Source organism: Canis lupus, chromosome 20 (genome assembly GCF_011100685.1).
Source record: "Canis lupus familiaris isolate Mischka breed German Shepherd chromosome 20, alternate assembly UU_Cfam_GSD_1.0, whole genome shotgun sequence".
Taxonomy (NCBI): Eukaryota; Metazoa; Chordata; class Mammalia; order Carnivora; family Canidae; genus Canis; species Canis lupus.
The window spans coordinates 26,088,772-26,106,764 of NC_049241.1; the positions used below are offsets into that span (position 1 = coordinate 26,088,772).

At 43.1% G+C, this 17,993-nt stretch overlaps 1 protein-coding gene across 1 annotated transcript in view; it reads left to right on the plus strand.

Annotated features, from left to right (window-relative positions):
- Positions 1 to 8,136, plus strand: part of MAGI1 (membrane associated guanylate kinase, WW and PDZ domain containing 1) — a 637,460-nt gene extending 629,324 nt beyond the window's left edge. Inside the window, 4 exon segments of the mRNA XM_038565915.1 lie at positions 541 to 684; positions 3,735 to 3,873; positions 5,919 to 6,007; positions 7,939 to 8,136. Coding sequence (XP_038421843.1) covers positions 541 to 684; positions 3,735 to 3,873; positions 5,919 to 6,007; positions 7,939 to 8,001 — 435 coding nt within the window. The 3' untranslated portion in view covers positions 8,002 to 8,136.
- The last annotated feature ends 9,857 nt before the right edge of the window (positions 8,137 to 17,993 follow it).

Below are 17,993 nucleotides of genomic sequence, written 5' to 3' on the forward strand. Positions count from 1 at the left end.
GGTTGTAGTAGGGGGATGCACAAACATTCAGGTGAAGCAAATTTGGGAAAGACTGGGGGATGGTTAAACCGGTTCATTTTGACTGGGCCTTCTCAGAGCTCTCAGCAATCCATTCACGCTTCTCTTCAGCCAGGGTGGGAGCCACTCCCCAGGTATGAGGAGGTCGTTGTTGGTGTCCTGGTGATGGACACTGCTGCCATTTTTCAGGCTTGGGGCAGGGAGGCTGAACATCCCGCACTGTGCAGAATGGTATCGTGTAATGACTTCCTGCTATAAATACAATTTGTGGCCTCACTGATTAAATTTTAATATATGCATGTTAGTGTGCAGTCTACAGGCACACTCATGAATGTTTTCAAATTCTGCATCTGCAAACTTCTAAGATGAATGAATATATAAACAATTGAGAATCACCAAGAGAAGGGTAAAGACTATGCCTTTTTGTCAAATCACCATGACAGAATATTTGGGAAGAGGTGGGAAGAAATACTTGTGCGTATATGCTCTCCCTGAATGATAGCATTTTGTTTGTTTAAACAGGAGCAAGATTTTTATACTGTGGAACTGGAAAGAGGAGCCAAGGGATTTGGCTTTAGTCTTCGAGGAGGCCGAGAATATAACATGGACCTCTATGTTCTGCGCTTAGCAGAGGATGGTCCAGCAGAAAGATGTGGAAAGATGAGGGTAAGTAGGAAGAGGAGTCTGGGCAAATAAGTCATCTGCAGTGACTTTTTGACATTATGTGGCTAGAACCTTCTTATTCTCGAGAACTGCATTTTCTCCTGTTTTCAGGACACTCTAAATGCATGATTCCCACCCTAATGTAAATGTCTCCCTCAAGCATGGTTGGTGGTAACTGTTCAAGTTAGGTGAGCTTTTCTAACTCTTCAGTGTTGAATGAAAGATTGAAATTACTTATAAATTTATTGAAGTAAATACTTTCTCAATCTTATTCCCATAGTTCTTTTTTTTTTTTTTTCTTTCTTGTTCATGAGAGAGACACAGAGAGAGGCAGAAACATAGGCAGAGGGAGAAGCAGGCTCCCTGTGGGGAGCCTGATGTGAAACTAGATCCTAGGACCCCTGGATCCCGACCTGAGCCAAAGGAAGACAGTCAACCACTGAGCCACCCAGGTGCCCCCCATTCCCATAGTTCTTATACTTAATCTCATAAGGCAGGCATATCACAGGAAATCCTGGGTATACCAGAATGCTTACGGAGTAGGAAAGGCATGTAGTCATGTAGGTTCTGGGTGGTGAGCTCCATTCACTCTCCAGCTGTCACCTAGCCTCAGGAGCAGGTCAACACTGCTTCAGTAAAGGACCAGCATCTCTTTGGCATGGATATTCATGGTTGGTCTATAGGAGTCAAAGCTGCAAATTTCAAATATACAAATGCCAAAACATTGGGCAGTCTGGGTGGCTCAGCGGTTTAGTGCCGCCTTCAGCCCAGGGCATGATCCTGGAGTGCTGGGATTGAGTTCCACATTGGGCTCCCTACATGGAGCCTGCTTCTCCCTCTGCCTGTGTCTCTGCCTCTCTCTCTCTCTCTCTGTTTCTCATAAATAAATAAAATCTTCAAAAAAAAAAAAAAAAAAAAAAAGCAAGTTCCAAAAGATCACTCTGTTCTATATTAGATAGATATCTAATATCTATTACTGTGTATGCATATGTCACTTTCCGGCAGAGATTAGGTGGTTTAAAAAAAAATCATCTTGTCATTATAGATCAGTCACTTAGACTGAGGTGTATACGTGGGGAGCAATTTGCAACAAATGAAAAGAAATCAAGACAGCCAGGTCAAGAAAGGAAAAAAAAAAGTGCATGAATTCAGTCCAGAGCTAAAAGGAAAAAACAGTGACCTAGAGTAGGGGACTTCATATTTGTACTTAAGGCATAATGTTGATTTTTTAAGTTTCTTCAGATTAAATTTTTCAAAAGATTGATTGATTAAGAAAGAACTAGGGAAGGGCAGAGGGAGAGGGAGAGCATCTCAAGCAGACTCCCTGCTGAGCACAGAGCTGGACCCAGAGCTCGATCTCCTAACCCTGGGATCAACTCTGATCTGAGCTGAAATCAAGAGTCAAATGCTTAATCGATTGAGCCACCCAGGCATCCCCAGACTGAATTTTTAATGAGTGTTTTCTTTTTTAATGGAGAAAATAGACCATGAATATGGTTATAAAAAGGTACTGGAAAGTGGTACATATTAGCATACAGTTTCCAAAATCAAGCTGTATTACCACTTTCTTGAATCTTATGCATTTAAGCACAATTTGTGCACAAAGGAATCGAGACACTGTGTATTCCTTTTGTTTAAATTTCAAACACATGGCGTATGCTTTCCCATGTCTTTGCATACTGAAAAAAGTTTCTGATTGAATGAACTGTCATTAGCATGGTATTTTGTATTATGCTGTATAGTTCACAAGACATATTTACATGTATTATCCAATTTGGTCCTCCTACTTTGGTAGGGATGGGTTGTTAACATTTCCTTCTACAGATGAGAAAGTAAGTTCTGTGAAGTTAAAGGGTTTGAGCAAGTTCAGTTAGCTAATAAGTGATAGGACTCAAATTCAAAACTTTAATCTCCAAAGCCAGTGCTTTTCCTCTTCTGCCTTCTGGAAAATGAGCTCCATTAGAGCAAGGATCTTACCTGTCTTGTTCACTCCTTTATCTCTAGTGCCTAGAATAGTAGCTGACAAAGTAAATGCCACATCAGTGTATCAGCCAGGGTTGTGGTCTCATCAGAAAGCTCACCTGGGGAAGCATTTGCTTCTAAGCTCACTCACAGGGTAGTTGGCAGGATTCAGTGCCTCTTGGGCTGTTGGGCCTAGCTCTCCTTCATTTCCTCATCATGGACTCTGTAGGGCAATTCACTGTGTGCAACAAGTGAGACAACAAAAGAGGGGCACATAGAAGCCAAAATTACTTTGTAACCTTATCTTTGTTTTTTTTGTTTTGTTTTGTTTTGTTTTTTAAATTTATTTTTTATTGGTGTTCAATTTACTAACATACAGAATAACCCCCAGTGCCCGTCACCCATTCACTCCCACCCCCCGCCCTCCTCCCCTTCTACCACCCCTAGTTCGTTTCCCAGAGTTAGCAGTCTTTACGTTCTGTCTCCCTTTCTGATATTTCCCACACATTTCTTCTCTCTTCCCTTATATTCCCTTTCACTATTATTTATATTCCCCAAATGAATGAGAACATATAATGTTTGTCCTTCTCCGACTGACTTACTTCACTCAGCTGTAACCTTATCTTTGGATTGACATTGCATCACATTTGCCATACTCTGTTTATTAGAAGCAGGTCACTGATTCCAGCGCACACATGAAGGGAAGGAGATTACACAGGATATGAATACAGGAGGAGAAGATGGGGGGTGGGGTGCCATCCTAGAAACTGCCTACCACATCTTCTTTTCCTCAACAATTAATATTACCCTTACTGCTTTATTTTTTTTTTATCCCTTAGCACATAACACTTTCTAACATACGTGCATTTCTTTAATTTTCTTATTAATTGCCTTCCATTAGAATGTCGTCTCCATGAGGGCAGGGATTTTGTTTCTTTCACTGCTGGATCCTAAGCAACTTATTTTCTGGGAATATACTCAACGAATATTTAGCAAATCAATAAATGAAAGAATTTGAAATCATAAGGCACCTTGGTAGCTGGTCAAACCCTCGGTGATATTCTCACTTTGTCTATCTCTTGCTTTGGCAGATTGGTGATGAAATTTTAGAGATCAATGGTGAGACCACCAAAAACATGAAGCATTCCCGGGCTATAGAACTAATTAAGAATGGTGGCCGCAGGGTGCGTCTGTTTCTGAAGCGGGGAGACGGCTCGGTACCAGAATATGGTGGGTCAAACTATGAAAACATTCCTTCCTTCCCTGGCATGACTCCATGAATTTGTCTCCAGAACTGCAGCAGGAAAGTCTTTTTGTTTTCCCCTATTCACCAGTGTCTTACCAGCCTTTCGCACCATGTGATTATTTGCCTCGCTTGTTCTGAAATCTCTACACATTTCATCCTTTTGCTTGCTTATGTGGACTGGGGCTTGGCCTAAGACAAGATCTTTATAGCCCTCTTTCTGATAATCAGAGAGAACATTTTGTCTAGTCCAACCAAGAGCGAAGGAATGTTTGCTTGAACTGTGCCAAACTGTTTCTCAGATCCAATTGTTAGCACAAAATGACTATACTCCTTTTCAGAAGCAGGAAAGCAGGTTTCCTGAGTGATATGTTGAGGCACAATTCTCCTTTATCTTTTCTTTTTTGATTACTTGATGTTTTTACTTAAGAGGCGTGAAATTTTAGAGATGACTTGGGGGCCTTGCTCACCCCCTATGCTCTGTATATGACACTTCCTCATCCCACTTGTTGGTCCCTACCCCCAGTCAGACCACCTGAGCCCACTACTATAAAACAAACAAAACTGTTGATATATTAGCCATATGTTTTTAGATGAAAAAGGATGAAATACAATTCCCAGTGCTCATCATGAGGGAAACATGTTACTAATACCTTTCCTATGGGGAAAGCCAGGTTATACGTAGAGTTCCTTTGTCATATGTGTAGACATGATTTGAGTAAACAGCAATGATCTTTACATAGCTTAGTGTTCTGATGGCAAAATATTGTATATTATAATGATTATGTCCTATTTATTTGAGAGTCTTGTTTAAAATTAAAAAAAAAAAAAAAAAAAAAAAAAAAAAGCTATGCCCTAGATGTAGGGCTTTTCTTCCCAACCAAAGGTCTACAGAAGTTTCTATAGAAACTGTGATTGAATGGTCCCCATATACGTTGGTCCCCTTTATTAGGGATTAATCTGTATCACCCTCCTTTCTGAAAGTCATTCTGCACAATTCCCAGTTGCATTTTGGACTTGATGAGATCTCCTTAATTAAGATGCAGCTCAAAGAGAAGGATAACTCATTTGAAGGACAGCCTTCCCAGGTGTTGGACACACATACAGGTGTAAAACCAAGGGCCCAAGTTGGGGGGATGGGACAAATCAGATGAGGCCCCTTTAGACATGGCCAACCACAGGGGAGGTATTTTGATGTTAGGATGCCACAGCTGTGCACTATACTAAACCTCTGACCGTAGGTGTATCAATGCCACTGAAACTGTGTAACATTGTCTCCCTTTTCTGTCTCCCCTATGCTTCTGTTGGATGTGATATTTCATTTGAGAATCATCGTCAGTAACCTGTGTACCTTCTCAAAACCTATGTCTGTTGCACTGAGGATGAAAATCCAACACTAACAAATGTTCTTTGGGCTAAAAATAAAGATCCTTTAAATACTCATTTTTCCAAGAAGGGTTGAACATGCCAGAGTTGTGCTGCTGTAATGTCTCCATGTGTCATTTGGACTAAATCTCTCTAATTCTATCAATTAGAGTCACAAATGGGTTATAATATGTTAAGTTCCAATATTTTTCTGACTTGATTGGAACCTGCTTCTCTGTGAGGCTATTTTTGTAATGAGTTTTTTGTACTTAATTTAACTGCCGCGGTCTTTGGGTGGGGGAGGGAGGGAACTTTGTTCTTTTGTTGTTTATTGTTAATGCTCTCCTATGCCAGCTTGTCATTGTTCCAGTTGTTTGAAAAAAAAAAAAAAAAAAGAAAAAAGGATGCATCCATTGTCTGGGTTCTTGAGTCACCTTATATGGCTGTCTAAAAAATGTCACTGTTCTGATTGCGGTCTCTGCAGCCTTATTTGAGTGTTGCCTTAGACTGTCTGACTGGACAAATAAACTCTCTTTGCCCTATGTTAACAAATGCAGATTTTTTTTCTTTCTTCTTTGTTATAGGGAATCTAAATGTTCAACTTTTTCTCTTTCTCTCTTTCTCTTTCTCTCTGACTGTTCTTGGTGCTGGGCCCTCCCTTCTACAGCGATGATACCTCCTAATATCGCTGCATGTATGAGAAATGAAAAGCTCGGGGAGGCTTGCTTCTACCTTATGGGCCATAATCAAACTACGGTTTGTAGCTCAATCAATACTAGGTGTTTCTGTGCTGTGGCCTAATTTCCTCATTGCTTCTGCTTAGCTCTATTTTGATATGTTTGGCAATTCATTCTGAGCACCCTGCGTTCTTTGAATTGTAAGTACACCACGGACCCTACTGAAGTCTTACTCTCCCTTATCTTAAAAGTAGGTGTGACAAGCCCCAAGGTTAGATTCATGTGCGTGATCTAAGCACCTATCCTTACCCAAAGCTTAAAATGACTCTGTAGGCCCCTCTTTGTGTTAATTCTAGGCCCCAGCATTCAGAAAGAGCCAAACCTCATATCACAGAGCCCTGCCCTAGGTCGGTAAGGCTTTGTTGGACAGAAAAGTGACATTTCCTGCTCAGCCAGCTATCCCTTGGGAAACTGCAGCCCACAGGCCAAAGCTTGTGGACAAGCTGTTTTTCTAAGTAAAGTTTTATTGGCACATAGCCACGCCCATTTCTTTAATAAATTGTCTAGGGCTGCTTTTACACTATAGTCGCAGTTAAGTAGTTATCACAAACTTTGCAGCTGGCAAAGCCAACCAAAAATATTTACTCTCTGAAAATTCACAAATGCTGCTCTAGGCTATATGCCTATTTTTTGTTAAAACCCACCCTAGGTTTTGGGAGATCATTCATGGAAACAGATTGTTCAATGTTGACCTTGATGCCTCATGAAAGATCCTTAAAGAGTTCCTGTGATTCCTTCGTCTCTGGGACTGTCACCCTCATTTGCCCTCCACTCGGCAGCACATCATTTCAGGTGTCTTGCCAGAAATAGTGTATGACTTCTTGAGTTGGGTTGCAGCAGAGCATCCCTGCTTTCAAAAGAGCTCTCATAATATCGGGATGCTACCTAAAACATTGGCCGTGTCATTTCAAATAGTTTAATAATAAATAGGAGCGCCCATGGGCTTCTCTGCTTTTAAATCTATAGATATCTTAATGTCGTAAGAAGCATCGCAGTGAGTCCTCAGCTCCTGGATGCAGTTAGGGATACCTGGCGTAGCATAAGGAAAACTGCCTCTGAAAGGTTTTCTCTAAACCCCATCTAACGTCAAATGTGCACCTGATAACCTTTCTTCCACTCCCTTTTGTCAGGCAACTCCACATTTTGGGAGCAGTTTCTTAAACCTATGCAAACTTAGAGCAAAGTGTTAAAAAAAATTGACAAAGGTAGAGAGGATGTTCAATGGACCCTCACACGCACGTCCCATCTGCCAGTCATCAACATCTGGCCATGTGGCCTCTCTAAACAGCCCTTTGCCCACCACCCTGGAATCTTTTTTATTTTTATTTTTTAAAGAAAAGTGTTTTAAAATAGAAGTATACTTTGCATTAAATGCTTAAAGCCTGAGTGTGCAGCTCAGGCTTTTTTTTTTTTTTTTAATCTCCGTATAAACACCCACTTTAATTACCCAGATCAAAATACAGACTCTATCCATTCCCCCAGAAAGTTCCCTCATCCCCCCCTCTAGGTCAATAACCTTAATAATTTTTAAGCGAATTAAAATATGTATTCTTAAAGAAAAGAATGTTTTCTTTGGTGGGGGCTGGGCGGGGAAGAAGGGTGGGCAGGGGAGGATGGATGGGGGTGGGTGAGGAGGGAACAGCAAGAGGTAGTTAAGGTGGGGACTTTGTGCTGTTTCTAGATACGCTGTCTGCCTTGTGCGTTTAAAGACTAGAATCGTGGCCCCGGCTGTGGCTCCTCAGTGACCTAGGTCTCGAGGGCAGCCGCGGGCAGCAGCCAGATGCCACCTTTGCTTGGGCCTTCACTAGTCCGAGGCCCAGTGGGCTTGGGTTCTGAGCGCTTTGACGGTTGTTTGTTTGTGAGTCTAATGAGACCCCAGGCGCGGGCGCGGGGACAGCAGCCCGAGGCCCCCGATACCAAACCGTGGCTCTCGTTCCTTTGCCTTGGCAGACCCCAGCAGCGACCGGCACGGCCCCGCCGCCGCCGCCGGGCCCCAAGGTGTTCCGGAAGTGAGGGCCGCGCCCCCGGACCGCCGACCGCATCCGTCATTGGAGTCCAGTTACCCACCCGACCTTCACCAATCATCGCAGCATGGGGAAAAGCGGGCACACGGGAGAGACCCAAAAGGCAGCAGCAGAGAGTCCAGCAGGCAACCCAACGAGCATCACACCTGGAACGGCACTTCTAGGAGACCCGACGGCGGGGCTTGCCGACCCAAGGACCGGGCACCCGAGGGGCGGAGAGAGGCGCCCCCGGAGCGGCTGGTGCCCAACGGCCCCAAGAGGAGGTCCCCGGAGAAGCAGCGCCGGGAAGGCACCCGCAGCGCGGACACCACCCTGGAGCGGAGGGAGAAGCCCGAGCGGAGGCGCGAGCGCTCGCCCGGCCGCAGGAGGGACGGCTCGCCCGGGCCGCGGAGGAGGTCCCTGGAGAGGCTCCTGGAGCAGACGCGCCCCGCCGAGCGCAGGAGGGGGATGGGGAGCTCGCCCGAGCGCAGGGCCAAGTCCACCGAGCGCAGGCGCGCGCGCTCCCCCGAGCGCAGGCGCGAGCGCTCCCTGGAGAAGCGGGACCGGGACAGGGACCGGGACCGCGAGGAGCTGCAGCGAGGGGGCGCCCGGGGGCGGGCCGAGCCGGGGCCCAAGCCCGCCCCCGCCGCCGCCCCCGAGCCGAGGAGGCGGCCCTACAAGGAATGCAGCACCGACCTCAGCATCTGAGCCGCCGCGCGCCGCCCCGCCAGCCCGGATGGACCGTGTGTGTCCCAGGGAGCGAGGTCGCGAACCTGAGAGCATCCTCGTTTACGCACCTGGGGACGCGGCTCACACCCGACGATCCGACGAATATAGCAACAAACATTTTATGCATTTGAAATCTTATAAGAAGAAGAAAAAAAAAAGTATATATATACATATATATATATATGAAAAGTGTTGTGCCTGATGTATAATATTAAAAGAAAGTATTTTTAAATGCATACTTTTTTTTTTTTTTTTTTTTTTGGAAATTTATTTGCCAAATGCTGCCCCGGAGGGATACAAATTTTGTTTCTACGTTAAACTGTAGAGTTGTCCGGAATTGTTCCCCCCCCCCCTTTTTTTTTTGGTGGGGGGAGGGGCAGGGCAATCTTTCTCTCTCCTGGTTTAAATAGGGCTGTCGATCATTTTCTCTAAGGGAAATTCTTGATTCAGTTGATTTGATGTAGATTGTTACGTAGTGATGTAGTGCTGTAGTCAGGAGTCTTTCTTTAAAAAAGGAAAAAAAAAAAAAGAGCAAAAGGCAAAAAGTTATATGTGTAAAAGCTGAGGACTCTTTGGGATGGATTAGGATTGCCCTTGATCCTAAGATGAAACTGTATGAAGAGACTACTATTGCAAATGAAGGATATTTATAGCTAAACTACACAGCACAAGGAAATGTGCCCTTCTGGAGTCATAGTTGGTTCAGAAAACAGTTTGGACTCTCCCTGGCTATAGAAAGGCGCGGAGAGGAGAGGTGGGCCGCCGTTTACCCAAACTGTAGCCCAAGCGCAGATGGGTCAGGTTCATTAGCATCGCCACCGTCTAATAAGATCTCATTAAGGCAGCGCCGTCACAGCTTTGCTCAACTACTGGAGGGAACGGACAGCGACCACCTTCTGTGTTGTCTTGTCTGATGTGAGGCTGAATAGTGGACGGAATGGGGAACGATGTGCCCCGTGCAAGAGAGCCAGGAGAATCCCCAGTACAGAAAGTGTGTTCCTCCTTTTGTAGCATAAGCCCAAGGTTGCCCTTCGCTGAACTGGGGACTAGGGAGTGAGCCTTGGTGGAAGTTACCTCTCTGTTGATACTTAAAGAAGTGAGGGTTGGGGGTGCTTATTCCTAGAAGTGCCATTTCCCTTCGAAACCATAATAAAGGTCTCCAGGATGGTTGAAAGGGAAAGTCACAGTCCCAGTGGTTCTAGATCGAGTTGGCAAACCTTTGCCCTCATGATCGTGTCCTTTGAGTCTTTGGACAGCAGAACAAAGCATAACAATTTTTCTTTTTCAAACGACCCATTCTTTTGCAGTCCCTCAGGAGGTGTGTGGTTGGGTCGGCTTGTAGCCCCGGGATGTGGTCGAAATGGATTACTGCCTAGCTGAGCCAAACGTTTGCTTGTACCTGTTGGACCACTACAGCAAACCGCTGCTTACGATGCATTGTGTATTTCTGTAGTACTGTTTTGCATTTTCCATTAACAGACACAAAACTTTGCAAGTCAATCACTGTTATTCTCATGGTACTGTTTAAAAAAAAAAAAAAAAAGGAAAAAGGAAAAAAAATGGAGAAAACCAGCCAATCATTGTCTGTACAGAGTTAAAAATTGTAATTAATAGAGCCTGTTTTAAAAATTAAAAAAAAAACAACTGTTGCCTTTTTTCTTGTATAAAAGAGAATTTATGACAAAAAAAATTTAGCTGTGAGGAATGTGATATGTGTTTATATTTCTGAATATGGAACAAATTGATTCATTGGGATATATTTTAATGTAAACTAAATCAGGTATGTAAAGCTGTTTTAAAATGGGAGACTATATAAGTAATTCTCTAAAGCTTTAGTTGGGTTTGAATATCATCACTTCCTCCATGGTGAGCCTGCTTGTGAATTAGTAAGCACTTGTTCGCATTCTCTGTTCCTCACTCATTTCTTGCAGTGTGCTATGGACTTAATGCTCTTTCTGTATTGATGAAAAGCAGTATGTGGGCCAATCTTTTTATAAAACACTATGCATATATAAATATTACATTGTTCATAGCTTTATTTGACTTCTGGGTTGATACATAACATAGACTGAGTTCCTGTAGTTGTGTGGACCTGCACAAAACCAGTTCCTTTCCTGGAACAGAGAGACAATGTTCATTCGGTAGCTGAAAAGGAGGAAGAGGGTCTGTGACTGCAACTTTTATTGCCAGAGTTTTCCACACACACATTAAGCTGTGGTAGTAAGGCTGAGGGAGAACACAACTGAATAATGACGTTCGTTTTCATCAGTTTCCTAGGAGCCAATTTGGGGATTTTATTCCCCAGGCTCCACTGCTAGGAGTTTTCTCGCTATTTCTAGCAAAATCTGTGATGTTAAATGATCGATGCTCTCACTTGTGGTCCAGAGTTTTAAATAAGTGAAATCAAGGTGGATTCTTGGAGTACATCGTGAAGTTAACATCTTAATGTCTTTCTTGTTGTCAGAGGTGGTATTTGACATTTTAAAATCTCTGTGCTACCCACCATCAGTCTGTGAAGACTTGATGTGGCGGTTTACTCGGAGTTCCACGCATCACATTTGCTTTGGAAATATTGTACTGTACAGGGACTATGCATTAAGCAGAAAGATAGTTTTCTCTGAACTACTGTAACCTTAAATTGGAGACTGATTCTTGTGAGCCTACTTTCCCTAATCCCCCACTTCATGTAAATGTCTTGATGAGAGATGATGGATGAGTATTTTGTATGATTAAATCAAACCATTGAAGAAATCCCCTCCCACCCATTACACAGTTGATGCCTGAGCGAATGTTGGGGGGAGAACTCAACACCCTACTTGTATTTTTTAAGTTTCTTTTGTGAAAGATTTTTTAATGCATTTTTACTGTAAAAATACATGGAAATGTATGCATTCCATAACCACTATTGCTTCCGGATTTATATCTTTCTTGTCTCTGCGTTTTCTCAAATGTATCCGGGTCAAGTAATCAAGTGAGGGTGTCTGGCTCCAACTCAATGCAACATCATGCCAGTCTGTCAAAAGATAAGGAACTATGCCTTTGCAGCAGTAGTACAGTGCCTTGCTGCTCGAAGTGTGGTCCGTGGACCACCCGCCTCATCATCACCAGCAAGGGTATTAGAAATGCAGAATCCCAGGCGCAGCCTAGACCTACTACATCAGAATGTGCATTTAATAAGATCTCCAGCTAATTCAAATGCGCCTGAAGTTTGAACAGCACAGTATAGTGTGTCAAGGAACCCTGGTAAAAAGCAAGACCTGCTAAGCTACATGCTTCATCACTTCCTGTGTGATCTTGAGCAAGTTCCTTAACCTCTTTATAGGCCTCACTTTCCTCCTCCTTAAACACATCTCAGATTTGGTAAGAATAAAGTGCAAAGTGCTTAGCACACCTCTGGCAATCAACAATCCTCAGTAGATGACACTAAAAAAATAAAAAAATAAATAAAAAAAAATTTTTTTTTTTTTTTTTTTTTTTTTGAGGAGGAAGATGTTTTTGCCTGGCAATGGATGTTCTCTTTCATTGTTCCAGTTTGTTTTCCAGTGGAAATGAAGAAATATATTCTCTATAAAAATGGGGGGAAAAGGCCACCTGTTTTAATTATAAAGTTGACAAACGGTGTGGCTCATGCTACTGCACTAGCCTAATTGCAGGTGTTTTGAAATATAAAACCTAGATGCTGTGTTGTGACAGTTAAGATGAAAATAGTCTCAAAGCATAATTTACAGAGATGTACGTGGAGTTAGACGTGCTTAACTAGTCCTATCTGATGAAAAGATTAACCAGTTAGGGAGTGGTTTACCACATGTCCTGGTTGATCATGTCATTTCCGATGACTTTCCAACTTCCTTCACCCAGTTTTTGGATTGTGGCTGTAGTATGACTGAGTAGTTAGGGTTTTCCTATACAACCTAAGTTTCTGGGCATCCAAAGGTATTGTGTTTAATAATAGCCCTGCCTACTACAGTACATTCCTTTTGCTGTATTTTGTTTTATTTTGTCACCAGCATGGTAATTACAGACACTGTTCACTTCCCCCAGGATCTCTATTGTTCAAGATGGCACCTAAAACAGGTCCCTGGCTTACCTGATAATGGAAGCTATTTGTAAAGTCTGTATGTCCCACAAGTTCTTTGCCTGCCATAGTCACACTAAAAAGCATGTGCCGTGACTCAATTAGAGCTGGACAATATAGCTGGACTCTTCCTGCCAACAGGCAACACAAGAGCACTTTTGATGGTCTGCATGAATCCTGAAAGGAAGAGCCCTTTCAAGTTCCTCAAGGGGATTTTTCTTATAATCAGGCAACATCATCAGCATTGTGGGTGTTCAGCACCATCAGATTCTAGGGCTTTTGAAATATGCATCATTACAAGCTCCGAAGAAAGCAAATGACAAAACTGGACTCTTTCCAACACAATTATTTGGGGTGTTTTTTACAGGAGCAGTCCTCCTGCGGGAAATTTTGACTAGTTCCACCCATTGATGTGTTTATACCTTGTGCTCCTCATCTGGAGCTGATAGTATGGTTTTTCTTCTCTAGTACAAGTATTAGAGGAATGCTGGATCAAAAATACAAAGATCTTTTTGAAAACATGCCTTTTAAAAATATATATATTTATTTATTAATGAGAGACACAGAGAGAGAGAGGCAGAGACACAGGCAGAGAAAGAAGCAGGCTCCCTGCAGGGAACCCGATGTGGGTCTCGATCCCAGGGCCCTGGGATCACGCCCTGAGCCGAAGGGAGACGCTCAACCACTGAGCCACCCAGGTGCCCTGAAAGCACATGCCTTGAAGCAAGGTGGCATCAATAGTAAATAGGTGTCCCACGTGACTGCTACCCTCCACTATATCACTGCTCTGCCTAACTGGAAAGTCTTCACTGTCACATCCCTTGAGGAAACAACTTGATCTGCACGGCCTGGCACTCTGCACACCAAGAAGCACTGTCCTTTTAAATATATTCATCCCTCAGGGAATAAAGTCTGATCTCCAAGGATCATAGGGCTGAAGAAAAAATAGCTCAGACAGGCTGCTAATTCTCACCTGTATAATAAGCAAGGCTTATCACTCATTTATTCCTCCGACACGTCCGGAGGACCAGCTCTGGGCCCGGTGCTCGGTGAAGCTAGAACTACCTGCATCCTGGTCCCCAGAGTTGATAGCTGAGTGGGAAAGGCAAAGAAATGCAAATAAACCACACAGCAAGCAGAAGTGCAGGACCTATGAGAGTAATTGATAGGGGATGTAGCCAAATCCAGGAAGGTTATGTGTAATTAGGGAAGGAGGAGAAGGAGTTAACTGGCGGAAGAGGGAGAGAGTATAGTCTGAGGCAGGGGAGGGAAGTGTGGTTCAAAAGGGAAGGAGCTGCACCTTGAGGGGCTGGGCAGGTTTGATCCGAATTTTAGACTTAAGAGCAACAAGGGGCCTTTGAAGAACAACAGAGCTCCTGGTGAGCGGCCTGTGCTGCGGAACTGGGGTGGGAGCGACCAGCTTAGGCTTGAGCTGCAGGAGGGATCTTAGCAGCAGGGACAGTGGTCTAGGAAGGGTGGCAGTGACGCCCGGAGGCTCTAGCACGGTCCGGGCAGCAGCTCCTATCCTGCAAAACCATTCCAGATAAGGCAGGATTTCTCAGAGCCGAAAAGCCCCCGGGCCCGTGTTTATCATCCTATTACAAGAATTCATTTTCTTTCCAACCTAAATCCTTCTACCCCCTTTTCTCTAAACCTTTGTAAATACCTGCAGAACACTCTGTAACCGATTCTTCTCGTAAAGGCGATCATTCACCGTCCCACCTGGTTTTCTGAGTTTACAGATTCCCACCTCTCTACGTCTTTTTTCTTCAGACCCTGCCTTGAAACCTTGTCATCTTGTTTTTGCTGCTTTCTTTCTTTCTTTCCTTTCTTTCCTTTTTTTTTTTTTTTTTTTTTTTTTTTTTTTTTTTTTTTTAGAATCACCACATTTGGGATCCCTCGGTAGCTCAGCGGTTGAGCACCTGCCTTCGGCCCAGGGCCTGATCCTGGAGTCCCGGGATCGAGTCCCACATCGGGCTCCCTACATGGAACCTGCTTCTCCCTCTGCCTCTCTCTCTCTCTCTCTCTCTCTCTGTCGCTCATGAATAAATAAATACAATTTTTAAAAAATCACCACATTTTTCTCAAGCCACAGAGCCCAATTAAGTATTATACAGTTTTTGCCAGACATTCCCTGCATTTGAGTGTTGAGAAAGGAACCATTCCTATAATAGCCAAAATAAAATGCAACTTCCTTCCTTCCCATGTGTCAATCCCAGTCCAAAGAAGTAACTATTACGAACGGCTTGATTCATGACATTTATGATCTTTTTCTATTTATATATAAATATGTATATGTTTTTATAGTTTGGGCTTTTATTTTTGTACAAAAAAAAAATGGACCGGTAAGTACATACAATTTTAGGCACTGTACCTTTATCTTCTATATTGTGGACAGTTTTCCATGTTAGAATATATATGAGTGTGTATATACATGCAGAATATAGAATATGAATATATAAAAAATCTCAAAGACCTCATTTATTCTATTCCTGTCAGTCAGTCCCCTTTCCCTTCTCGTGGAATACTGCAACATTCTTACTTTTCTCACTCCCTTTATCCTTGCATACCTAAGACTCTTCCACCCAGCAGCTAGAGTGATTCCTTTAAAACATCAAGCGAAAGGTCCAAGTCCTGACAACAGGCTACATTCGAAGCCTATGAGGTCCAGCATCTCCTTTCTGGGTGACCCTTCCTCACCGTTCCCCTCCAGCCACACTCCACACTTCCTAGGACCTTTGCTCTAGCGAATCCCTGTAGCATGTGCCTGGAAAGCTCTTGCCCAAATATTCATGGCTGGCTTCTCTATGTAAACTGCCCCTGGATTTCCCCTCTCCTTTTTACCTCCTCCAAAGCACTTCTACATCTAACAGCTTGTATAATTTAAGTACTTACTTATTATCTTTCTGGTTTATCACCTGTTTCCTGCCTCTAGAATCTGGGCTGGTTTTGTGGACGTGGAACCTGTGCTTTGGTTCCACAGGGCCCTGCACTTAGGAGGGCCCTGTGCTTGGTGTAATGTTCCACCATCACCATCTTAAATTTTCAGTAATTTCTGCACAGGGAGAGCCACATTTTCCATTTGTACTGGGTCTTGCAAATTACATAGCTGGCCTTGTCTTGAACGTAAGCTTCATGAGATGAGGGTGTTTGTCCTGAACTCTGATGAATTCCCAGGTCCTGGAACGGGATCATATCTGTAGTAGGTGCACATAGTAGGTGCTCAGGAAGTAGAAGTATTCTGCTCTCTCTTAGTAGTTTCACATTCTGAAGTTGACCTCCATTTAATCTCATAGTCCCTATGAATTAAAAAAAAAAAAAATACATGCAGCAGTGAGGCAGTGAGCCACCTTATTTGTAAAACTTGGTACCCTTGGGTGGTTCAGTTTAAATACTCTTGGAAGGAATACATAGTGGTGGTTCTTTTTTATTTCTGGTGACATTGATATTATTGAAACTTTGCATGCTTTCATTGGAAACAGCTGTTTTTAGCAAAGTGCTTGCAGGCTCCAGACCTCTTTCTCGTCCCATGAGAGTTACTACGCACAGCGTAACCACCAAGCCAACTGTGGATAGCTTTGACCACACGCTGGAATCACCTGGGAGCTTTTGAGATGCTGAAACCTGGACCCACCCTCAGGGTTGTCAGGTAACTAGTCAGGGATGTGGCCTGGCTTTTTAAAAATCCTTGGGTATTCCTGACAGGAAGCCAGAACATTCTTCATCTGCATTAACAGATGTGTGGGATGGAACGGGTCTGCTTTGCTTCTCTCTCCTTCATAGCTTCCACTGGTAGCCTTCTTTAGTTTGCAATAATATAACAGCAGCTTTAAGGAAGGATGGCTAGGGAATCTCTTCCCAAAGTAAACTAAGAAGCTTTTGGGAAATTATTAGCCAGACATATGAATAATGGACATTATTTTGGGAAATTATTAGCCAGACATATGAATAATGGACATTATTTTGGGAAATTATTAGCCAGACATATGAATAATGGACATATATGTACTGATTGTGAATTCTATTCAATATTGCTGTTGCCACTAAACTTGTTCATTAGTAAGGATAATTGAGAGACTTCTACATTCTCAATGAGATCAGAGCATCGTCCTGCAAACCAAGATGTGGCCAGAGTACTTTCACTTAAATTCATCTGAGAATTATTTTAATGCTCTTATTAAATTGGACATTCAATGTGAAAATCTAATGAGAAAGAGAGAAAATATTGAATAATTAAGGATTAGCATTCGTAAGGACAAAAGATTGTTTTCTCAGAAATTCTTCCAAAGTATTTATGATGTTCCTCCCACCCCCAACACACACACAACTACTTTTGGCAGACAACTTTGGAGCTGAAGAGTAATTGTGTGATGACTGAACAAGTGGACTGGGACATTCCTATGACCAAAACAACATACATGCCTCAAAATTTAAGGGGAACAACAACTTGGGGAAAATACTGCTAGGACTTACTGCAATCCACCTAGAAGCTCTGGTATTAGTGCTTCAATAAGAGAATCTAACACTGATCCAGCCCCACTGATATGCCTAACCCTCACTCAGGACCAGGGGGAAACTTAAAAATGTATTTGAAATAGTCATGAAATCTAGAACTAGGTAATATCCTTCTTCATTGGCTGTGGAATGTGGCAAGACCAGTAAAAATGTCATGTCTCTCCAACCCATCAATTTGACAATCTTCCCTATAACCACTTCTTCTAGAAGGAATTTTATGAGGCAGATGCTCAACTTATCCTTGGAGATTATATCTCGGTCAGATCTTAACTCCTTCCATTACCTCCTGAAAATACAGTTTAGTTCAAAGCAGTCTGTTAGCAGATAATGTGCTGAGGACTATTTTCCAGGCATGGTGCTGGGCACTCGGCAGTCAAGCAAATATAACAAAACCTCAAACTTCCTGAAGTGTAGAATGGAGCCAGACAGACATTAAATAATTGCGTTAAATTGTCATAAAAGCTTGTGGAGGTGTATGTGGTGCCCATGAGGGTCTTTAAAGAAGGGGACTTGGTCTGAATGGTGCAAAGAAGGCAAGGGGCTGAAAGGCTCTCCCAGACTGAGCAAAGGCCTCCTCGCAAAGGGAGTGGAGCTTTATTCCAGGAGTGGGGTTGAGACCCACAGGACTAGCGATCTAGGAAAGTAAGGAAGAGCTAGAAGCAAAACCTGGCAGGGATCTGTGA